The following is a 25,342-nucleotide window of genomic DNA, read 5'->3' as shown; positions in this document are numbered from 1 at the left end:
TATATATATATATATATATATATATATATACACATATATACATATATATACACATATATATACATATATATATATATATACATATATATATATATATATATATATATATATATATATATGTATGTATATATATATATATATACATATATATATATATATATATATATATATATATATATATATATATATATATATATATATATACATACACACACATATATATGTACATATATATATCTATATCAATCAATCAATGTTTACTTATATATACATATATATGTGTGTGTGTATATATGTATACGTGTGTTTATATGTATATGTTAATATATATGTATATATATACGTATATATATTTATATATATATATATATAAATAAATAAAAAGCCATATATATATATATATATATATATATATATATATATATATATATATATATATATATATAACCCGACCCCCAGCCAAATCGTTTTAACCCAATGCGGCCCCTGAGTCAAAACGTTCGGGGACCCCTGCACTAGAGAATAAGGCTATATAAATATAATTCACTTCACAAGAGCTATAGTGATGCACTATGAATTTTTACTGCCAACATCAACTACTGAGTTGACATTTTTTTATGTTTTCTCCTGGCGGCGTGCCTCCGCATTTTTTCAATGAACAAAAATATCCCAAAAAGGTAGAAAAACACTGGATTAGAACAATGAAGGTTTTCCTCTCCGACCCCCGAGGATGATTTAATTACCTCACCAGCATCCGCAAGACAGATGCCGCATACTGCGTTTCACAGCAGGACTAATCTTTTAATAACTGTCACTACAACAGTGGTCTCACTCACGCTGTTTTTTTTCTTTTTTAAGGGGAATCCATATAAAAGTCCCTCCGGCAAAAGTCGCTAATTGTGTCTCCTTTGATTTCCAGGTTGGGTGGAGAGAGAGACGTACTACTGAGTCGCAAATGGACTTTATTTACTGCCATGTTACAAACTAGTCCGAGGCGCCACTCAGGACGGCAAAATCACGGATGAATAACGTCTTGATATACATGTCAATAAAAACATCACCCAACTATTATATAAAACAAGGCTGCTTGCAACTGATTTTTGTCCGCGTTCTTTCATTGTTGTTAAAGCAGACTTTAAGGTCATACAAACCCCGTTTCCATATGAGTTGGGAAATTGTGTTGGATGTAAATACAAACGGAATACAATGATTTGATGAATCACTCCACATAAGCGGCATGGCCGGAAACCAACATTGAATGACCATGACCTTTGACCCCTCAGACGGCACTGTATCAAAAACCGACATCAATCTCAAAAGGATATCACCACATGGGCTCAGGAACACTTCAGAAAACCACCTTCACTAATACAGTTTATCTCTACATCTGTAAGTGCAAGTTAAAGCTCTACTATACAAAAGGAAGCCATTTATCAACAACATCCAGAAACGCCGCCGGCTTCTCTGGGCCTGAGATTATTTAAGATGGACTGATGCAAAGTGGAAAAGTTTTCTCTGGTCTCACGAGTCCACATTTCAATTTGTTTTTGGAAATATTCGACATCGTGTCATCCGGACCAAAGGGGAAGCGAACCATCCAGACTGTTATCGACGCAAAGTTCAAAAGCCGGCATCTGTGATGGTATGGGGGTGCATTAGTGCCCAAGGCATGGGTAACTTACACATCTGTGAAGGCACCATTAATGCTGAAAGGTACAAAAAGGTTTTGTAACAACATGCTGCCATCTAAGTGCCGTCTTTTTCATGGACGCCCCTGCTTATTTCAGCAAGACTATGCCAAACCACATTCAGCACGTTACAACAGCGTGGCTTTGTAAAAAAAAAGAGTGCGGGTTCTTTACTGGCCCGCCTGCAGTCCAGACCTGTCTCCCATCGAAAATGTGTGGCGCATTATGAAGCGTAGAATATGACAGCGAAGACCCCGGACTGTTGAACGACTGAAGCTTGACATAAAACAAGAATAGGAACTAATTCCACTTTCAAAGCTTCAACAATTAGTTTCCTCAGTTCCCAAACGTTTATTGATTGTTGTTAAAAGAAAAGGTGATGTAACACAGTGGTGAACATGCCCTTTCCCATCTACTTTAGCACGTGTTGCAGCCATGAAATTCTGAGTTAATTATTATTTGCAAAAAAAAGTTTGAACATCAAATATCTTGTCTTTGTAGAGCATTCAATTGAATATGGCTTGAAAAGGATTTGCAACTCATTGTATTCCGTTTATATTTACATCTAACACAATTTCCCAACTCATGTGGAAACAGGGTTTGTATTAAGAGTCAGCGGTTACGCACCAGTGAGTCACGTCTGGTCAACAAGCAGCGGGATTATCCGCCTCAGCTGCTTCTAAAAATTTGGTCCTGGAATTGTGCACGGAATGAACGGAGAGCTGAGTTCAACAAAGATCAAATGAGTCTGTTAGTGCGTTAATCATCCCATCTGCTAATCGTGTCAGCGTTATCTCTCCCGACCAGAAAGACTGGGCTTTTGCAGAAGTGTGTCTATTATCTCAAGGGCCAGTGTTTGCAAAGGGGGGCCCTTTTAGAGCACTGACGCAAGGAGGCCCCTCAGTGAAAATTAACTCTTTTGCTCTCCTTGTTTACCTTGTTCATCATTGAGGCCCATAACCCCTCTTTGTGGGGGTCTGATGGCCAGGTTCACACTCTTATCATTAACACACTGCGACCGTTCACTAAACCTGGCCTCCATTCACTTTAGAGTGTTTTATTTTCCTATGTTCAAACACAAGTGTTATCGTTTAAACCAGGGGTGTCAAACTCATTTTAGCTCTTGGAGGAAAATCTATTCCCAAGTGAGCCGGAATGGTAAATTCGTGGCATGTTAACTTAAAAACTAAAGACAACTCCCAAGTTGTTTTCTTTGTTTGACTTTGGCCAAAAATAGAACAGGCACATTCTGAAAATGGACAAATAATCAAAACACTTCAAGTTTGTTGACAATTCCGAGGAAATTGATGCAGATTCTAAAGCACACTGACTTTGGATTTGGTCTACAAAGCCAGGATTAAACTTTAACTCACAATCTTTCGGGGTTTATACAAAAAACACAACATGTAAAACTCTTCTACAAACCCTGTTTTTGTATGAGTTGGGAAATTGTGTTAGATGTAAATTTAAACAGAATACAATGATTTGCAAATCATTTTCAACCCATATTCAATTGAATGCACTACAAAGACAAGATATTTGATGTTCAAACTTTTTTTTGCAAATAATAATTAACTCAGAATTTCATGGCTGCAACACGTGCCAAAGTAGTTGGGAAAGGGCATGTTCACCACTGTGTTACATCACCTTTTCTTTTAACAACAATCAATAAACGTTTGGGAACTGAGGAAACTAATTGTTGAAGCTTTGAAAGTGGAATTAGTTCCTATTCTTGTTTTATGTCAATCTTCAGTTGTTCAACAGTCTCCGTTGTCATATTCTTAGCTTCATAATGCGCCACACATTTTCGATGGGAGACAGGTCTGGACTGCAGGCGGGCCAGGAAAGAACCCGCACTCTTTTTTTTACAAAGCCATGCTGTTGAATATGCTACAAAGACAACATACTTAATGTTCAAACTGATAAACATTTTCTTTTGCAAATAATCATTAACTTTAGAATTTGATGCCAGCAACATGTGACAAAGAAGTTGGGAAAGGTGGCAATAAATACTGATAAAGTTGAGGAATGCTCATCAAACACTTAAATGGAACATCCCACAGGTGTGCAGGCTAATTGGGAACAGGTGGGTGCCATGATTGGGTATAAAAACAACTTCCCAAAAAATGCTCAGTCCTTCACAAGAAAGGATGGGGCGAGGTACACCCCTTTGTCCACAACTGCGTGAGCAAATAGTCAAACAGTTTAAGAACAACGTTTCTCAAAGTGCAATTGCAGGAAATTTAGGGATTTCACCATCTACGGTCCATAATATCATCAAAAGGTTCAGAGAATCTGGAGAAATCACTCCATGTAAGTGGCATGGCCGGAAACCAACATTGAATGACCGTGACCTTCGATCCCTCAGACGGCACTGTATCAAAAACCGACATCAATCTCTAAAGGATATCACCACATGGGCTCAGGAACACTTCAGAAAACCACTGTCACTAAATACAGTTTATCTCTACATCTGTAAGTGCAAGTTAAAGCTCTACTATGCAAAAGGAAGCCATTTATCAACAACATCCAGAAACGCCGCCGGCTACTCTGGGCCTGAGATTATCTAAGATGGACTGATGCGAAGTGAAAAAGTGTTCTGTGGTCTGAAGAGTCCACATTTCAAATTGTTTTTGGAAATATTCAACATTGTATCATCCGGAACAAAGGGTAAGCGAAGCATCCAGACTGTTCTCGACGCAAAGTTCAAAAGCCAGCATCTGTGATGGTATGGGGGTGAATTAGTGCCCAAGGCATGGGTAACTTACACATCTGTGAAGGCACCATTAATGCTGAAAGGTACATACAGGTTTTGGCCTAAGCGCTGTCTTTTTCATGGACACCCCTGCTTATTTCAGCAAGACAATGCCAAGCCATATTCAGCACGTGTTACAACAGCTTGGCTTCGTAGTAAAAGAGTGCGGGTACCTTCTTGGCCCGCCTGTAGTCCAGACCTGTCTCCCATCGAAAATCTGTGGCACATTATGAAGCGTAAAATACAACAGCGGAGACCCCGGACTGTTGAGCGACAAACTCTACATAAAACAAGAATGGGAAATAATTATACTTTCGAAGCTTCATCACTTAGTTTCCTCAGTTCCCAAACGTTTATTGAGTGTTGTTAAAAGAAAAGGTGATGTAACACAGTGGTGAACATGCCCTTTCCCAACTACTTTGGCACATGTTGCAGCCATGAAATTCTAAGTTAATTATTATTTGCAAAAAAATATTAAGTTTATCAGTTTGAACATCAACTATTTGCCTTTGTATCGCATTCAATTGAATATGAAAAGGATTTGCAAATCATTGTATTCCGTTTATATTTACATCTAACACAATTTCCCAACTCATATGGAAACAGGGTTTGTAATTAATAACAATAATTAGCTCCATTGTCTCCAAGGAGAAATTTGTCTTGGACATCACGACACAGTGTTTTACTTCCGACAAAAAACCGCGGATCCAACGTTGGACATCAACGTTGTCTTAATTGACAAAAAACAACTATTCTGCAACGTGGTTTCCAAGCCAGTTTTAAAGAACATGCATGCAAAATCAACGTTGCATCAATGTCCTGCACCTGCTTGGGACGATATCAAACGTTGAGTGTACTTGAAGAGCCAAGTGTTTTCTGGAGTGACGCTTGGTGAAAAATTTCGAAAACCCATCCATTTTCCATCCATTTTCTACCGCTTATTCCCTTTTGGGGTTGCGGGGGGGGGGGCGCTGGCGCCTATCTCAGCTACAATCGGGCAGAAGGCGGGGTACACCCTGGACAAGTCGCAGGGCCAACACAGATAGACAAACAACATTCACACTCACATTCACACACTAGGGCCAATTTAGTGTTGCCAATCAACCTATCCCCAGGTGCATGTCTTTGGAAGTGGGAGGAAGCCGGAGTACCCGGAGGGAACCCACGCATTCACGGGGAGAACATGCAAACTCCACACAGAAAGATCCCGAGCCTGGATTTGAACCCAGGACTGCAGGAACTTCGTATTGTGAGGCAGACGCACTAACCCCCAATTTCGAAAACCCCTGCGATAAATAAACATTGCAATTTGAAGTCGATGTCAGACAATCCCCGGAAGCAACACTTTAACCACCCGATATGAGACGGGGGGGGGGAGATGCAACAAATGGACGTGTTATTAATGGCCGCATTTGGCTGCGAGTTTTTCGGCTGAGAGAGAGAAGAGAAGCCAGAGAAAGAGAGAGAGAGAAGAAGGCTGACATTATCATGCCTACACCCTCCCGTTCACGAGCCCCTGAACGTGCCTGTTGCTATGGAAACCCACTTGAGAGCCCCCTTCACTCTCTCGCTCTCCTTTCCTCTCTCCAACATCTAAATAAAATCGTCGCTATTTATAGAGCAAAACTGACAACACGCGAGCCACACGCGTGCTCGCCAATGCGAAACAACGATTGCGCCACGCACGCTGCGCACCCATCTGCGCGCCACGTCCACCCGGGGGTCGCGTTCGGTCTTTTTCTGCGTTATCCCGGCAACGCCCCCGCATTAATCCCCGAGTCCCGTGATAAGGTCTCTTAGCATACACAAGAGAGCATGCTAAGAGAACCTGTCGCAGTTTGGCAACTACTCATGAAAGCCAGCGCTCGGCCCGTCACGTGTTTCGTCGGCAGCTTGCAACCTCCAGCCTTGCATCTCCGCGGGGGCGTCCGTGCTCTTTGCGTCCTGGGGTGCGGCAAAGCACAGCGCTGCGCTATTTGAGGCACAGAATCGTTGAAGGAAAAAAATAATAAAAACAATGAGCAGGGCCTCCACTGTAGTGGGGCCCCATAGCTAGGAGGGGCCTGTTTGTGTCATTGCAAATTCCCACTTTTTGGACCCGTTGGTCATCGACGTGTGAATTGGAATATGGAGACAAGCACGGTGAGCACCACACTGCAAAAAGTCAGTGTTCAGAAACAAGAAAAAAAAAATACAAAAATGAGGGGTATTTTATCAATCAATCAATCAATGATTACTTATATAGCCCTAAATCACTAGTGTCTCAAAGGGCTGCACAAACCACCACGACATCCTCAGTAGGCCCACATAAGGGCAAGGAAAACTCACACCCAGTGGGACGTCGGTGACAAAAATGACCCAGTGGGACGTCGGTGACAATGATGACTATGAGAACCTTGGAGAGGAGGAAAGCGATGGATGTCGAGCGGGTCTAACATGATACTGTGAAAGTTCAATCCACAATGGATCCAACACAGTCGCGAGAGTCCAGTCCAAAGCGGATCCAACACAGCAGCGAGAGTCCCGTTCACAGCGGAGCCAGCAGGAAACCATCCCAAGCGGAGGCGGATCAGCAGCGCAGAGATGTCCCCAGCCGATACACAGGCAAGCAGTACATGGCCACCGGATCGGACCGGACCCCCTCCACAAGGGAGAGTGGGACATAGAAGAAAAAGAAAAGAAACGGCAGATCAACTGGTCTTGAACTAAGCAAAATTATCTGCCAATAGAACAAGAAAATTTGGCTTGTCAGGACTTTCCAAAACAAGTAAAATTAGCTAACTTCAATGAACCCCAAAATACCTCAAGATAAGTATATTCTCACTAACATGATACTGTGAAAGTTTAATCCGCAATGGATCCAACACAGTCGCGAGAGTCCAGTCCAAAGCGGATCCAACACAGCAGCGAGAGTCCCGTTCACAGCGGAGCCAGCAGGAAACCATCCCAAGCGGAGGCGGATCAGCAGCGCAGAGATGTCCCCAGCCGATACACAGGCAAGCAGTACATGGCCACCGGATCGGACCGGACCCCCTCCACAAGGGAGAGTGGGACATAGAAGAAAAAGAAAAGAAACGGCAGATCAACTGGTCTTGAACTAAGCAAAATTATCTGCCAATAGAACAAAAAAATTTGGCTGGTCAGGACTTTCCAGAACAAGTAAAATTAGGTAACTTCAATGAACCCCAAAATACCTCAAGATAAGTATATTCTCACTAATAAGAAGTGTACTACTACAGTATACAAGTACGAATTTTCTATTGTTTCATCAAAATAAAAACGGCAAAGTCTATTTGGCTGTCATCTGTTTTAACCTTCGTCTTGTGTTAGAGTCGGCACTGACCCGTTTTAGTTTTTAAATGCATAAAAACACCACATACATTTATTTTTTTGCATCAAAGCTTTGTCAGGAACCTCTTTGTCAACAAAATAAAACATTTTAATTTTTTTCACTAAATTATAAAATGCTCTGGTAGAAATTATGCCCTTGGTGTTGTTAAAGTCGGTTTTGACCCCGTTATAAAAATAAGATGATAAAGCAATGATACGAGCCAAAACTGAACACACTGACAGCCAGCTCCTCTCCCAATCATGTGAGCTTCAGTGGATTCTCATTTTACCTTGTTATCCTGTACAAAAACAAACAAAAGACGAACACTAAAAGTGTCACTTTTTGCCACTCTGATTTAGTTTTTTATTAGTTTTGGAACTAGTAATCTATTTCTCTTGGTTTCATTTGCTTGATTGGTTGTTGTTTGTGTGATGTTGGATTTCTGTTGCTGAAAAAAATACTTTTTAGCCTTTTTCTTGAAGTAAATATAAATGGGTCGAAATTGACCCGTAACACCATAGATGTTACTGTAGTTAAAATTCTTAAAATGAAAAAATATATAAAACACATTTATTTAAGAGATGTGTTCTAATACCCCTTAGTAATTGTTAGGTAACACAACAACCTTTTTTTTATTTATATAATTCTCTTGAGGTTCGTTTTACCGTTTTTAAAAATTGAAATCGAGGGCTATACTGACAAAAAAAAGGCCCAATGGCCCAAACCAAAAATATTAAAACCAATATTTTCAAGGATAAGGAAGCCTAACAAGTTAACCAAGAGACGACAAACAAATTGGATGATAGATAATTGTTTTTAGTGTATTCTACAGCTGATTTAAGACATGGGTCAAAACCGACCCGTTAACATAAGAGATGGTAACAGAAAGCTAACACGAGAGGAAGGTTAATATGAGAAACAATTGTGTCAAAGTCATGATTTTGTTTTACATTCTTGAAATAAGAAATTCTTACTTTAAAAAGTAGTTTTATACTTGTTAGTGTTGATGACACAGCTTTGCAACACTTGATATTCTAGTTTCAAGCATGTTTTACTCAATATAGGTCATCAAATCTCAGCTACAAGCTGTAATATCTTACTGAGATCATTTAGGACCTAAACACTTTAAACAAGTAAAACACTCTAACATAAAATCTTATGTATGGCCGCGCAAGTCCCGGGATGCCCTAAATGTTCATAACACACCCAGCCGAGTCCCATGGGGAGAGGGGATGAAAGTTGGAAAAGTCAGCAAAAGTCCCAAAAATTTTCAAAATACCTACACAGGTTCGAGTCCCACAAGTTCCGCCGCCGGCCGGGATGCCCAAAATGTCCAAAACCCGCCCAGCAAAGTCCCACGGGAAGGTGGGGAGAAAAGTGAGAAAAATTGGGGAAATGTTCAAAAGTCCCACCCGGGTTCGAGTGTGCCCTCAAACTCAAACTCGAACCCGGTTGGGACTCGAACCTGGGTAGGTATTTAGAAAATTTTGGGGGACTTTTGCCGACTTTTCTCATTTTTCCCCCCCTACTTCCCGTGGGATTTTGCTGGGTGCGTGTTGGACATTTTTTGTATCCCAGGACTTGTGTGGCCGGCGGCGGGACTCGTGGGACTGGAACCCCGGGGAGGTATTTTGGACACAATTGGGACTTTTGAACATTTTGCCCGCCTTTTCCCCCTCTTCTTCCCCGCCTTCCAGCGCACCATTGCTGGGTGTGTTTTGGACACTTGGACAAAAATAGTTTCAAGCTTATTTTACTCAAAATAGGTCATAAAATGTCGGAAACAAGCTGTAGTATCTTACTGAGATCACTTAGGACCTAAACACTTAAAACAAGTAAAACACTCTAACATAAAATCTTATGTATGGCCGCGCAAGTCCCGGGATGCCCTAAATGTTCATAACACACCCAGCCGAGTCCCATGGGGAGAGGGGATGAAAGTTGGAAAAGTCATCAAAAGTCCCAAAAATTTTCAAAATACCTACACAGGTTCGAGTCCCACAAGTTCCGTCGCCGGCCGGGATGGCCAAAATGTCCAAAACTCGCCCAGCAAAGTCCCACGGGAAGGTGGGGAGAAAAGTGAGAAAAATCGGGGAAATGTTCAAAAGTCCCACCCGGGTTCGAGTGTGCACTCAAACTCAAACTCGAACCCGGTTGGGACTCGAACCTGGGTAGGTATTTAGAAAATTTTGGGGGACTTTTGCCGACTTTTCTCATTTTTCCCCCCTACTTCCCGTGGGACTTTGCTGGGTGCGTGTTGGACATTTTTTGTATCCCAGGACTTGGCCGGCGGTGGGACTCGTGGGACTGGAACCCCGGGGAGGTATTTTGGACACAATTGGGACTTTTGAACATTTTGCCCGCCTTTTCCCCCTCTTCTTCCTCGCCTTCCCGTGCACCATTGCTGGGTGTGTTTTGGACAGTTGGACAAAAATAGTTTCAAGCATATTTTACTCAAAATAGGTCATAAAATGTCGAAAACAAGCTGTAGTATCTTACTGAGATCATTTAGGAGCAAAACCCTTAAAACAATTAAAAGACTAACATAAACAGCCTAAGCAGGGAAACACAGACTTCCCTTTCCCCAGCCACTTCGTCTAGCTCTTCCCGGGGGATCCCGAGGCGTTCCCAGGCCAGCTGGGAGACATAGTCTTCCAAACGTGTCCTGGGTCCGCCCCAGTGGCCTCCTACCGGTTGGACGTGCCCTAAACACCTCCCTAGGGAGGCGTTCGGGTGGCATCCTGACCAGATGCCCGAACCACCTCATCTGGCTCCTCTCGATGTGGAGGAGCAGCGGCTTTACAGGTGGCATCCTATGACAGTTCCTCTTTGCACTATGTGCTTCAGCATCTGCTGACCCCTCTGTCAATTTACGCGGCCTACCACTTGGTGGCTGAATTGCTGTTGTTCCCGAAATATTGTATTTTCGTATAATAAAGCCGACAGTCGACTTTGAAATATTTAAGAGCGAGGAATTTTCACGACTGGATTTGTTGCACAGGTGGCATCCTATGACAGTTCCCCTTTGCACTATGCGCTTCAGCATCCGCTCACCCCTCTCTGTCAGTTATGCGGCCTGTCACTTGGTGGCTTGAGTTGCTGTTGTTCCCGAAATATTACATTTTCTTATAATAAAGCCGACAGTCGACTTTGGAATATTTATGAGCGAGGAAATTTCACGACTGGATTTGTTGCACAGGTGGCATCCTATGACAGTTCCTCTTCGCACTATGCATTTCAGCATCCACTGACCCCTCTCTGTCAGTTATGCGGCCTGTCACTTGGTGGCTTGAGTTGCTGTTGTTCCCGAAATATTAAATTTTCTTATAATAAAGCCGACAGTCGACTTTGGAATATTTATGAGCGAGGAAATTTCACGGCTGAATTTGTTGCGCAGGTGGCATCCTATGACAGTTCCTCTTTGCACTATGTGCTTCGGCATCCGCTGACCCCTCTGTCAGTTTACGCGGCCTACCACTGGGTGGCTGAGTTGCTGTTGTTCCCAAAATATGCCATTTTCTTATAATAAAGCCGACAGTTGACTTTGGAATATTTAAGAGCTAGGAATTTTCACGACTGGATTTGTTGCACAGGTGGCATCCTATGACAGTTCCTCTTTACACTATGCGCTTCAGCATCCGCTGACCCCTCTCTGTCAGTTTACGTGGCCTACCACTTGGTGGCTGAGTTTCTGTTGTTCCCGAAATATTCAATTTTCTTATAATCAAGCCGACAGTCGACTTTGGAATATTTATGAGCCAGGAAATTTCACGACTGGATTTGTTGCACTGGTGGCATCCTATGACAGTTCCCCTTTGCACTATGAGCTTCAGCATCCGCTGACCCCCCTCTGTCAGTTATGCGGCCTGTCACTTGGTGGCTTGAGTTGCTGTTGTTCCCGAAATATTAAATTTTCTTATAATAAAACCGACAGTCGACTATGGAATATTTATGAGCGAGGAAATTTCACGACTGGATTTGCTGCGCAGGTGGCATCCTACGACAGTTTCTCTTTGCACTATGCGCTTCAGCATCCACTGCCCCTTCTCTGTCAGTTTACGTGGCCTACCACTTGGTGGCTGAGTTGCTGTTGTTCCCGAAATATTAAATTTTCTTATAATAAAGCCGACAGTCGACTTTGGAATATTTATGAGCGAGGAAATTTCACGACTGGATTTGTTACGCAGGTGGCATCCTACGACAGTTTCTCTTTGCACTATGCGCTTCAGCATCCACTGAACCCTCTCTGTCAGTTTACGTGGCCTACCACCTGGTGGCTGAGTTGCTGTTGTTCCCGAAATATTCCATTTTCTTATAATCAAGCCAACAGTCGACTTTGGAATATTTATGAACCAGGAAATTTCACGACTGGATTTGTTGCGCAGGTGGCATCCTACGACAGTTTGTCTTTGCACTATGCGCTTCAGCATCCACTGACCCTTCTCTGTCAGTTTACGTGGCCTACCACTTGGTGGCTGAGTTGCTGTTGTTCCCGAAATATTAAATTTTCTTATAATAAAGCCGACAGTCGACTTTGGAATATTTATGAGCGGGAGGCGCTGGTGCTTATCTCAGCTACAATCGGGCGGAAGGCGGTGTACACCCTGGAAAAGTCGCCATCTCATCACAGGGCTCTTTCACAAATGTTTGTGGGAAAACAGTCTCCACACCAAGTGATTAGGACACCTGATTTTGATCATTTGGACTGGTGGCCAAATACTTTTGGCAATATAGTGTATTTGCGTGTGCAAATGAGCCATTCAAAAATCACCTCTGAAAGGCCTACTGAAACCCACTACTACCGGCCACGCAGTCTGATAGTTTATATATCAATGATGAAATATTAACATTGCAACACATGCCAATACGGCCTTTTTAGTTTACTAAATTGCAATTTTTAATTTCGTGCGAAGTATCCTGTTGAAAACGTTGCGGTATGACGACGCGTGCGCGTGATGTCTCGGATTGTAGCAGACATGTTCTTCCAGCCCGATCCCAGCTATAAGTAGTCTGCTTTAATCGCATAATTACACAGTATTCTGGACATCTGTGTTTCTGAATCTTTCGCAATTTGTTCAATTAATAATGGAGACGTCAAAGAAGAAAGATGTAGGTGGGAAGCGGTGTGGCAACACAAACACAGCCGGTGTTTCCTTGTTTACGTTCCCGAAGGTGAAGCTTTACTATGGAACAGAGCGGTCAAGCGAACATGGTTCCCTACCGCATGTCAACAGGCAGGTTTCGGTGAGAAAATGGTGGTAATAAGTCGGCTCTTACCGTAGACATGAGCAGAGCTTGCGTCGTTCCTCGTGCAGCTGCGGACTCTCTTGCCTCCTCCCACCGGCCGCCCCCGAACGTGAGATGCTTCCACCGTGGAGGAGAGGGAAAAAAAGCCTGCCTTTGCTTGGCCTCGTCGAGAAACATGGCTTCCCTCAGAGACACTGGCGGTCACCACACCCGTGGCCACACCCCCTCCGACTTTCAGGTACGACCATATGATCTCATTAAAACACTAGTAACACAATAAACAGATAAGGGATTATTCAGAATTATCCTAGTAAATGTGTCTAATAACATCTGAATCGCTTCCACTGCCCTGTCTTTTTTTTTCTCTAGTCCTTCACTCTCACTTTCCTCATCCACAAATCTTTCATCCTCTCTCAAACTAATGGGGAAATCGTCGCTTTCTCGGACCGAATCGCTCTCGCTGCTGGTGGCCATGAACAATGTGAGGATGTGAGGAGCTCCACAACCCGTGACGTCACGCGCACATCGTCTGCTACTTCCGGTACAGGCAAGGCTTTTTTTTATCAGCGACCAAAAGTTGCAAACTTTTATCGTCTATGTTCTCTACTAAATCCTTTCAGCAAAAATATGGCAATATTGCGAAATGATGGAACTGCTATCCCCGTTTGAATAGGAAAATCTCGTTTTAGTAGGCCTTTAATATTGTTGCCACTTCATTTGATTTCATTGCATTCCCTAACGAGCTGTCTGTTCTGTGTTGCAAAGGCAAGCCACAAAAAAACACATGGTTAAGGGGAGAGAGAGAGAGAAAAAAACGCCCAATAAATGAGAACGCCCCGCCCTCAACCGTGGGGTTGCCATGGCGACGTGCGTGACGTCACAATGGAAGGAACGCCGTCTATAAGTAATGGAGGGTCTGCCGCGGCTGGCGAGCTCGCGTAAGAGGGCCAACACGTGCTGAAGGAGGACTTTCTCTCAAATTAAAAAAAATAAAATTTGAGTCCATTTTTATGTTTTTTTAATCAACTTTGATTTTGAGGTGCACTTCTGCGTGTCAATTTCCAGCCGGGGGGAGAGAAAAGAAAAAGAAGATTAAAAAAAAAAGCGTCGTCTCATCAACCATGGGAAGAGGAGTGAGTACAGCATCTTACATTTCTTCCATTAAACGCGTCGTGGTTGAGAAATAATGTCGTCAAGGAACAACCTGTTGATGTTGGCTCGAGTGCGAGGAGACTTTATTTTTTTGTTGTTTTGTTTTGTTTTTTCGTGTCAACACACTTCCGTGTTTTTCCGGAGCCTCGCGGCGTTTTCGCGCCCTACAGTAAATCACTCCTGTTGCATAACGGGTGGTGCTGCTGGATAATCTTCTGTTTTATGCCGGTTTTCCTTATAAATGGATGGTTTTTGTGTTGCACAATTTTGGGGCCACTTTTTTAGTGCCGCTGTGGTTCTGGTGGGAGGGATGTGTTAAAGCAGAAGTCCAACCCATTCATTGAAGAACTGTGTAATGTCCGCACTCATCTGCATCACTTCTGCAGCTGCACCTCATCTCGATGCTTTCCATCACGTCATCTGATTTAAATGCCAGTTTTGATTGTAAATTGAGCTTTTTCTAAAAAAAAAATGCAATATTATATTTCACAGTGGCATACTTGCCAACCTTGAGACCTCCAATTTCGGGAGGTGGCGGATGGGGGGCGTGGTTGTGGGCGTGGTTTAGAGAGGAGGAGTAAATTTACAGCTAGATTCACCAATTCCAGTATTTCATATATATATAAATATATATATCCATTTTCTACCGCTTATTCCCTTCGGCGTCGCAGGGGCGCTGGTGCCTATCTCAGCTACAATCGGGCGGAAGGCGGGGTACACCCTGGACAAGTCGCCATCTCATCGCAGGGCCAACACAGATAGATGGACAAAATTCACACTCACATTCACACACTAGGGCCAATTTAGTGTTGCCAATCAACCTATCCCCAGGTGCATGTCTTTGGAGGTGGGAGGAAGCCGAAGTACCCGGAGGGAACCCACGCATTCACAGGGAGAACATGCAAACTCCACACAGAAAAATCCCGAGCCCGGGATTAAACCCCAGACTACTCAGGACCTTCGTATTGTGAGGCAGACGCACTAACCCTTCTGCCACGGTGAAGCCCATAAATATAATATATATATATATATATATATATATATATATATATACATGTATATATGTGTGTATGTGTATATATATGTATGTGTATATATGTGTGTATGTGTATATATATGTATGTGTATATATGTGTGTGTATGTGTATATATATATATGTATGTGTATATATATATATATGTATGGGTATATATATATATGTATGGGTATATATATGTATGTGTATATATATATATGTATGTGTATATATATATATATGTATATATATATATATGTGTATGTGTATATATATATGTATGTGTATATATATATATATGTGTATGTGTATATATATATGTATATGTGTGTATATATATATATGTGTATATGTATATGTGTGCGTATATATATATGTGTGTATATATATATATGTATATGTGTGTGTGTATATATATATGTGTGTATATATATATATATATATATGTGTATATGTATATATATATGTATATATATGTGTATATATGTATATATGTATATATGTGTATATATGTATATGTGTATATATGTATATATGTATGTATATGTGTATATATATATATATATATATGTGTGTGTATATATATATTAAAAGAAATACTTGAATTTCAGTGTTAATTTATTTACACATTTACACACACATAACACTCATCTACTCATTGTTGAGTTAAGGGTTGAATTTTCCATCCTTGTTTTTCTAACCATATGCATGTACAGTAGATGGCAGTATTGTCCTGTTTGAGAGTGTCACAACACTGCCGTCTACGGCAGACGAACTGCTTCACGGTAGACGAAAACGGACTGCTGTTGTTGTGTGTTTTTGCCGCGCTGGGAGGACGTTAATGAAACTGCCTAACAATAAACCCACATGAGAAACCAAGAACTCGCCCTCGATCTTTCTGCAGTTATAACGTCATTGGGCGGACACGCTCTTTCTATTGTGGAAAAGCGGACGTGAAAACAGGCTGACGACACGTCACTCGGGTCCGCATGGAGCTGGAGGGGGCGTGGCTTTTCGGGAGAAAATTTGTCCCCGGAGGTTTTCGGGAGAGGCGCTGAATTTCGGGAGTCTCCCGGAAAATCTGGGAGGGTTGGCAAGTATGGGCAGGGGTGGTGAGTTTCCCACCTAGGCATTCAGTGATCTCAAACTGGAGCCTATCTCAGTTACAATAGGTCGGAAGGCGGGGTATACCCTGGACAAGTCGCCACCTCATCTTCAATGATTACCTCTCAAAATCCCATAATTGATGTCACTGCATGATCATTGCTGGAGAGATACTATACAGCAGGGGTCTCAAACTCAATTTACCTGGGGGCCACTGGACGCAGAGTCTGGGAAAATATTTCTTACAGCATGTCTAATGTATAATGACGTTTCCAATTGTATTCCTTGTATTTCTCTGTGCAAATAAGACACATCGGGGTGCCCCTGTGCTCAACAAAGAAATATTGCATCTCCCACTTTTCCTGGAATTATCTTTACACACCACTAACCTTTCTCTTCACGGCAGGCTTTGGAAAAGACATGTTTGGGGTTGTGGAATATATTTGTATTTAGCCGACGCACGGAGAATAATATTATTTCCGCAATGTGTTTCGTTCCGCTTTCCCTCCCTACAGCAACACGGCGGTCGGCGATAATAGCCGGGAAAGTAACGGGATAGCGAGTGCAAAAAATTGACAGCTTCCGGAGTGTTATGCGGCATTATATAGAAATATATGTAGTGTTCATCGTGTTAAGATAATGCAAATTAAACAAAAAAAAAAATACAGGTGTCGCGGTGTGACTGCAGCCAGACACGTAAGAAAACCCTCGTCTCCATGGCAACGTCTCTTGTCGCTTTCACTCATTTGCTACTTTTCCACTAACGCAGGAGTAGGCAACCCAGAGCGTTGAAAGAGCCATTTTGGACCCAAATAAGCGCCATTCATATACAACTTGCAGGCCGCACTAACATCAAACTTTTATATTAAGGTGGGGGCCGCAAAATAACGTCTCGCGGAACACATTTACGTCCTACAGCAGGCCTGGGCAATTATTTTGACTTGGGGGGCAAATGTAGAGAAAAAAATGTGTCTTGGGGCCGATATATCTATTTTTAGGAACATTAAAACAAAACCTGAATGAATACTAAAAACGCAATAACAAACCTTCTTAAAAAACGCAATGGAATATATTTTTTTTTCACTGAATGAAACACCCAGGATTTACATTAAAATAAAAAATATGGGATTTACAATATTGACTATGAACGATAAAACAATGAATATTGACAACATATCAACGTCACACCACCTCTCAATCGACATATTTTACAATCAAGCGAAATGCACCAAAAATCCACCAAACAAAGCGAAATGTGAACGCGAAAGGTAAAAAAAAAACACCCACAATATGAAACTTGGTTGTAAAAATCTGGCCGCTCTGGAAACACTCTGTGGAAACGCTCCCGGCCCACACTACTTGGTGCCTCGTCTGAACTGCTGTCACTTAAATGACCATAGTAACCAATTACATGACCATAGTAACTAATTACATTACCATAGTGACTAGTATATCATGCAAAAGCGCAGATTCCAACCATGTAAATACTTTCTATAGTTCAAGACATTAGAAAACAGCACTGCACATCATAAAGGCAGCTACATTTTCCATCTTAAAGATCTAAAAAAAATTATTTGGGAATGTCCGGCGGGCCAGATTGAAAAGCTTAATGGGCCGCATGTGGCCCCTGGGCCTTTATTTGCCGAGGTCTGCCCTACAGGATATTGAATCACATCAACATTGTAGAACTTGAAAACGGGTTATTTTCTGGCGCATTTAAAAAAAATTTGGTAACATTTCAGTATGGGGAACACCCATTCATCCATCCATTTCCTACCGCTTGTCCCTTTTTGGGGTCACGGGGGGTGCTGGAGCCCACCTCAGCTGCGTTTGGGCGGAAGGCGGAGTACACACTGGACAAGTTGCCACCTCATCGCAGGGCTAACACAGATAGACAGACAACATTCACACTCCCATTCATACACTCGGGCCAATTTAGTGTTGCCAATCAACCTATCCCCAGATTCATGTTTTTGGCGGAGGGAGGAAGCCGGAGAACCCGGAGGGAACCCACGCAGTCAAGTGGAGAACATGCAAGCTCCACACAGAAAGATCCCGAGCCCGGGATTGAACCCAGGACTGCTCAGGACCTTCGTATTGTGAGGCACATGCATTAACCCCTTTATCACCGTGCTGCCTTATGGGTAACACATTTACCAATAATTGGTTGCTTAGTACCTAGGAGTCTTGTTCACGAGCGAGGGAAGAGTGGATCGTGAGATCGACAGGCGGATCGGTGCGGCGTCTTCAGTAATGCGGACGTCGTACCGATCCGTTGTGGTGAAGAAGGAGCTGAGCCGGAAGGCAAAGCTCTCAATTTACCGGTCGATCTACGTTCCCATCCTCACCTATGGTCATGAGCTTTGGGTCATGACCGAAAGGATAAGATCACGGGTACAAGCGGCCGAAATGAGTTTCCTCCGCCGTGTGGCGGGGCTCTCCCTTAGAGATAGGGTGAGAAGCTCTGCCATACGGGAGGAGCTCAAAGTAAAGCCGCTGCTCCTCCACATCGAGAGGAGCCAGATGAGGTGGTTCGGGCATCTGGTCAGGATGCCCACCGAACGCCTCCCTAGGGAGGTGTTTAGGGCACGTCCAACCGGTAGGAGGCCACGGGGAAGACCCAGGACACGTTGGGAAGACTATGTCTCCCGGCTGGCCTGGGAACGCCTCGGGATCCCCCGGGAAGAGCTAGACGAAGTGGCTGGGGAAAGGGAAGTCTGGGTTTCCCTGCTTAGGCTGTTGCCCCCGCGACCCGACCTCGGATAAGCGGAAGAAGTTGGATGGATGGATGGATAGTTGCTTATTGAAATGCAAATTAGTAACATATTGGCTTCTAATTAGTCATTATTAAGTACTTATTAATGCCTTATTATGCATGGCCTTAGTATACAACCAGTAAGCCATTAACTACGAGTCTTCCCTCAATAACCTCAGAATTATTGCTTATGAGTAACCCTAACCCTTGCATGTTCCCCTAGTGTCCAAAAAACTCTAAATTGAGTCTTTGTTACTTTAAAAAACAAATAATTAATGGTGAATATGTTCCCCATACTAAAGTGTTTCCAAAAAATCAATTGAAACGTAAATAACACCGTCAATTTTCTCTGTTTGGCTTATGCAACTTCCGGTCAATAGAGTTTGATTCAAAGTACACACTTCTCGAATATATAATTACTGCCCTGACCACATAATAGTGACAAATATACACATAAAAATGTTAATTAAATGACAAGCATGACACACTTTAACAACAAGAGTTCACAACTTCTAGTCGTAACAGAACAGCTAATGTCAACATCTGGTGATCTGATTGGCTATCGCAACTGTCTATCAACTGTATGTTTTCCTAAATTCATCCGCGAACGATCCCGGTAAGTATCCAATCACCATCCATCCATCCATTTTTTACTGCTTGTCCCTTTTGGGGTCGCATCACAGGACGCGTAAATGTCACGTTTAACGTGAGGCCATCTCGAAGGTCTTACTGACAACAACTCTTGATTTGATTGGCTATGGCAACTGTCTATCAACTGTATGTCTCCGTTCACTGTTGATTTTGAAGCCGTCTGTCAGATTTGGTACAGCATGGCAACATAAGATAGCTGAATTCTGATTGGATACAAACTAAAAACAAGGTGAATATGACATGAAGAGAATATGAATACTTTTAGATATTTAAGGAAAGTAAATAAAATAATACTTTTTATCTTTAATTAAGATCATGATTTCTGGTGATGTTAGGCCAGCAGAGAAAGCCTTGCTGGCCCTGACGGCACACCACTGTTTATTCATGAGCCTGTCTGCTTATAATTGTCCCCAAAAACTGTTTTTGATGAAGTTGCTGAGCGAAGTGTCAGCGGTTGCCACACCCCACCATGCTGCACCACAAACATCAATATGGATTCAGTCTACAGCCCAGGAGACATGAAGAAAACGAAGATGTGGAACAGTTTGGCTCCTTTGAGCCCTCCTTTTGTCTCGCTCGGCGATGCCCCTGCAAATCTGTAGTCGCTCCGCATTTCGGTCAATAGCCGCTGCTATTTTTCTTTCCTCCCATAGCTGGCGAAAAGCATGCCCTGCCCCCATCTACGTCCCCACAGAGCTTCTTCTCCTCGCTCCTCTCAAATAGCCACACTTGGAAGTGGATGATCGCCGCCACACAGCTCTCTCCTGGCGTGAGAAGGCGGGTGGTCAGAGCCAGAGGATTGTTGTTTTTAGGCTCTTTCCTCATACCGGAGAAGATAATACTCTCCCTGGCCTTTTCGTCTGTTCCCCACGTCTGTCTTGAGTTGCAATAAACAGGTATAAAAAGTGAGCGGAGAAGGAAAACGGGGAGGGTGGTGATGTAAGGCGACTGCCTGTTGCCGCATTGCCGCCGCCGACTTTTCCAGCAACGTTAGGTAGAAGTGTCCTTTTAAGAACCATCAGAAGCAGCCTTTCTGAATTCTTAATCATGGAGCTCAGCAGTTGATTTGGACACACGTGTCTGGAAGGTAACATTTGATGGAAAAAATATCCCCCCACAAAATGATCGGGAATGAGAGAACTTCTCATGAAAATATGCATGGTTAATTAATGGTCGACTATCATAGCATTCCTCAGACAGCTAAACCTCCTGGGCATGTAACCGCTACAATACCCGTCAATTGAAATACCCCCCTTTTTTTTTTCCAGAGGTAAAAAGCTGCTTTTACAAGGTTTTACTGCAATAAGACAGCATCGACTACATTTGCAGGCTGTTTTTGCGTCACATTCCGTCACCTAAATGTCTCAGTGCAATTAAAATGTGCTTTTCAGTTGAGATAGTTTTAAAATTAGCAAAACAATGAGCATTGACAAGTCTCTTGCAATGAAACGTAAATAAGATTAGACATGTTTGTGCTTCCAAATTTGTGGGAACCTTTTGGGTTACAAAGGCTGTAAATACATTAAATTAGTCTGGTGGTGTAAGAACCATAAAGCCCTCACTTCAAATTTGTCAAACAGAATGAAAGCGATTACAGCACAGATTGTGACGAAACTTAAAGGCCTACTGAAATGAGATTGTCTTATTTAAACGGGGATAACAGGTCCATTCTATGTGTCATACTTGATCATTTCGCGATATTGCCATATTTTTGCTGAAAGGATTTAGTAGAGAACATCCACGATAAAGTTTGCAACTTTAGGTGCTAAGAGAAATGCCCTGTCTCTACCGGAAGTAGGAGACGATGACGTCACGTTTGATGGCTCCTCACATATTCACATTGTTTTTAATGGGAGCCTCCAACAAAAAGTTCTATTCGGACCGAGAAAACGACAATTTCCCCATTAATTTGAGCGAGGATGAAAGATTCGTGTTTGAGGATATTGATAGCAACGGACTAGAAAAAAAACAAAAAAAAACGTGATTGCATTGGGATGGATTCCGATGTTTTTAGACACATTTACTAGGTTAAGGTTAGGGAAACCCCTTATCTTTCTATTGTGTTGCTAGTGTTTTAGTGAGTTTAATAGTACCTGATAGCCGGAAGGATGTCTCCACGGGTGTGTTGACGCCATGTGTCTCGGGGGAGTCGAAGGCAGCTATGGACGGCACAAGCTCAGCTTTTATCCAGTAAGAACTGACTTTTTAACCACAATTTTCTCACCGAAACCTGCTAGTTGACATGTGGTCGGGATCCATGTTCGCTTGACCGCGCTCTGATCCATAGGAAAGTTTCACCTCCAGGAATTTTAAACAAGGAATCACCGTGTGTTTGTGTGGCTAAAGGCTAAAGCTTCCCAACTCTAGCTTTCTACTGTGACTTCTCCAATATTAATTGAACAAATTGCAAAAGATACAGCAACACAGATGTCCAAAAAACTGTATAATTATGCCGTTAAAGCAGACGACTTTTAGCTGTGTGTGTGCGCAGCGCTCATACTTCCTAAAAACCCGTGACGTCCTGCGTACACGTCATCATTACACAACGTTTCGAAGGCGAAACTCCCGGGAAATTTAAAATTGTAATTTAGTAAACTAAAAAGGCCGTATTGGCATGTGTTGCAATGTTAATATTTCATCATTGATATATAAACTATCAGACTGTATGGTCAGTAGTAGTGGGTTTCAGTAGGCCTTTAATTGACCACTGACTTCCAAAGCCAAAAACAAAATTGTTGAAAGGATTTCCAGTAGAGTTGGCTATTGAACAGCCAATGTGGAAACAACACTGGCCTTGATGGATATTTTGGTTCTGTTCTCATCATACCATTCCACCTTTTGGAGCTCCAGTTTGTCCAAAAAAATGTTGAATGGTAGAGCTGACCAAAGCCATGTTAACATGAATAAGGCTTTTTTTTTTAAAAAGGGACATATTATACAAAATATACTTTTCTTACTTATTGGTACTTGTTTTGTGTAGTTGGGTTCTGCATAAATCCTAAAATTTGAAATCAAACCATGGAGACATTGTGAAGATGCCTATCATACCTCCTCCAAACGAGCTGTTTGGAATTTGGCCAATTTGTGACGTTTTTCTCAGCTGTTATGTCAACGGATGTCTCCATATATGGTAAACATTTACCCGAAGAGCCATTGTAGCCTGTAGTTGTTGTCATTAAGTTCCTATTTTGTTCTATCCTCTTGTCGTGTTGCTGACTGCCTCGCAAATGCACATGCATCCTCCGCTGTTGCCATTTCTAATACAATGTATCATGAAGAGATGGTTATAAAGACAGTCTGTAAAACAATGCAACATTTTGACCAAAGGACCACCATTTATTTGATGTAGACTACAAAGTAAAAAACTAAACAACATAATATAATTTTGGCCTCTGTCCCCACGCAAACATAGGTTTTTGTTCTTAAAAACTGAGCCGTTCAAAAAGTCTTGCCAAAATGGAGAGTTTCAAAAACTCCAGATTAACGTGTCTGTGGACGGTTAATCTGAGCGTTTTGGTTTGTTATCCAGCAACAAAAAAGGAAGTAATTGATTTACGGGTGTTGGTTTAATTGCATGCAGCGGTAGGTAATGTCGGGGATTTTACAACTACTCCCAATTTCAATTTCTGGGGTAAATAATAATTTCTTGATTGAACACAATCCTCAATTCAAATTGATTCTGGCAATAGTTTTGGGTACAAAAATATAAAACGTTTTCTAAACAGGTTATAGGTTATGGATGCTCTTCTTGGTTGCTAGTGCATCTCAATTCTCAAATTATTAATTGATTTAGAATAAGAATCGCGATTCGGATGTCAACCTTTTTTTCTTCTTCTGAGCACCCCTATTGGATGGGGGTGCGTGGGCTTTCCAATTCGCACATAATTGATCAGGCATGTCTATGAACAGTCAACACTTCGAAACAGAGTAGTCTAGTTCTACAATCATCCTCGCAAATATGTTGTCGGACATTGAGACACTTACGTTTACATCTTTTAGATCAGGGGTGCCCATTACGTCGATCGTGAGCTACCAGTCGACCGCGGGGGGTGTGTCAGTCGATCTCCAGCCAGGCTTTTAAAAAAAATAGACCTAAAAATTAGTGATCATCAATCTTCACCAAGACGTCACTTAAATGACATTCACGGTACCGGAGGGTCTTGTGAGATGACGCTGGCTGCTGCAAGATCATTATTATGAAAAATGACCGAGAGGAAGGCGAGAAACCTTTTTTATTTCAACAGACTCTCGCGTCGTACCTTCCGTCAAAACTCTATAGGCCGACTGCACATTTCCTATCTTCACAATAAAAGCCCTGCTTCATGCTGCCTGCGCTAACTAAATACAGAGTTTCGGAAAACTGGCGTGCACAAGCGATCCCTCAGAAAGCTGGCGTGCACATCACTTGTGCACGCCAGCTTTCTGAGACTCTTATTTTGTTAGCGCAGGCAGCATGAAGCAGGGCTTTTATTGTGAAGATAGGAAATGTGCCGTCGGCCTTTAGAGTTTTGACGGAAGGGACGGCGCGAAAGTCTGTTGAAATAAAAAGTGTTTCTCGCCTTCCTCTGTCATTTTTTCATAATAATCAACTGGCAGCAGCCAGCGTCATCTCACAAGACCCTCTGGTGCCGTGAATGTCAATCAAGCAAGCTACGGAATTTTCCGCCAATGTTTTTCTTGTAAAGTGTATGGAAGCTGGATGAATTAGATGCCAAAAACCAACCACTTTCATGTGGTATTGTACAGAAAGGACAACTTTTTTTCTCCTCCATTTGAAAATGTGGGCGTTATCATCATTACTGTCTGATTCCAATCAATGCAAGTCATCAGAATCAGGTAATACACCAACTTATATTCTTGTCTTCTTGAAAGAAAGACATCTATATGTGTTACACATGCTTGTATTATCATTAAACACATTTAACTTGTTTACAAAAATGTCTCTTTCATAAATAAATAAATATAAATGATATATATAAATGAGGTAGATCCCCTCGAGTTGGTCAATTAAAAAGTATCTCGCCTGCAGAAAAAGTGTGGCCACCCCTGTTCTAGATAGTCAAGTTACTTTTTGTCGTCGCTGCGCCAGAACCAATGTCGAGCCTGGCGAGGCCGATTGGAGGAACTCTCTAAACTATCCAATCGCAATCTTGCATATTTGTTTATCTGAGTGTTATAGCATTTTTGAGGGTAGGAAAAGCGTTGTTTTTTTTCCGGATCCCAGTAGCTAACATTCATGTAGTATACATGCGATGGATCGCCGACTGTGGGCAGAATCTAACCAATTGGATTCAACTCTCAGAAATATTTCTAGAGTGAAAAATTGGTGGTCAAAATTGGATCTCAAAATGATCATTCACGTGTTCGTTTCATCTCACTTTGACCATTGCAATTCTCTTTTCACTCTCTTCAACAAGTCAACGCTAAAGAAATTTCAGATGGTACAAAATGCGGCTTCCAGACTTATGACCGGTGCACCCAGAGCAGACAATATCACCCCCGTTTTATTCAGTCTTCATTGGCTTCCAGTCAAATTTCGCATGGAGATTAAGGTGGCGACTTGTCCAGGGTGTACCCCGCCTTCCGCCCGATTGTAGCTGAGATAGGCGCCAGCGCCCCCCGCGACCCCGAAAGGGAATAAGC

General features: G+C 42.3%; 2 protein-coding genes across 2 annotated transcripts in view; both read left to right on the top strand.

Annotated features, from left to right (window-relative positions):
* LOC133544571 (sodium/potassium-transporting ATPase subunit alpha-1) overlaps nt 1-1,097 on the top strand; it is a 55,291-nt gene extending 54,194 nt beyond the window's left edge. Inside the window, exon 23 of the mRNA XM_061890053.1 lies at nt 920-1,097. Within this exon, the coding sequence (XP_061746037.1) occupies nt 920-948 (29 nt within the window). The 3' untranslated portion in view covers nt 949-1,097. The remainder of the gene's footprint in view (nt 1-919) is intronic.
* Nucleotides 1,098-13,954: 12,857 nt separating this feature from the next.
* LOC133544570 (sodium/potassium-transporting ATPase subunit alpha-1) overlaps nt 13,955-25,342 on the top strand; it is a 52,029-nt gene continuing 40,641 nt past the window's right edge. The window contains exon 1 of the mRNA XM_061890051.1: nt 13,955-14,154. Within this exon, the coding sequence (XP_061746035.1) occupies nt 14,143-14,154 (12 nt within the window). The 5' untranslated portion in view covers nt 13,955-14,142. The remainder of the gene's footprint in view (nt 14,155-25,342) is intronic.

The sequence above is a fragment of the Nerophis ophidion genome, linkage group LG27 (assembly GCF_033978795.1).
Source record: "Nerophis ophidion isolate RoL-2023_Sa linkage group LG27, RoL_Noph_v1.0, whole genome shotgun sequence".
Taxonomy (NCBI): domain Eukaryota; kingdom Metazoa; phylum Chordata; class Actinopteri; order Syngnathiformes; family Syngnathidae; genus Nerophis; species Nerophis ophidion.
The sequence above is the reverse complement of the archived record's forward strand: the minus strand, read 5'-3'. Positions and strand labels throughout refer to the sequence as shown.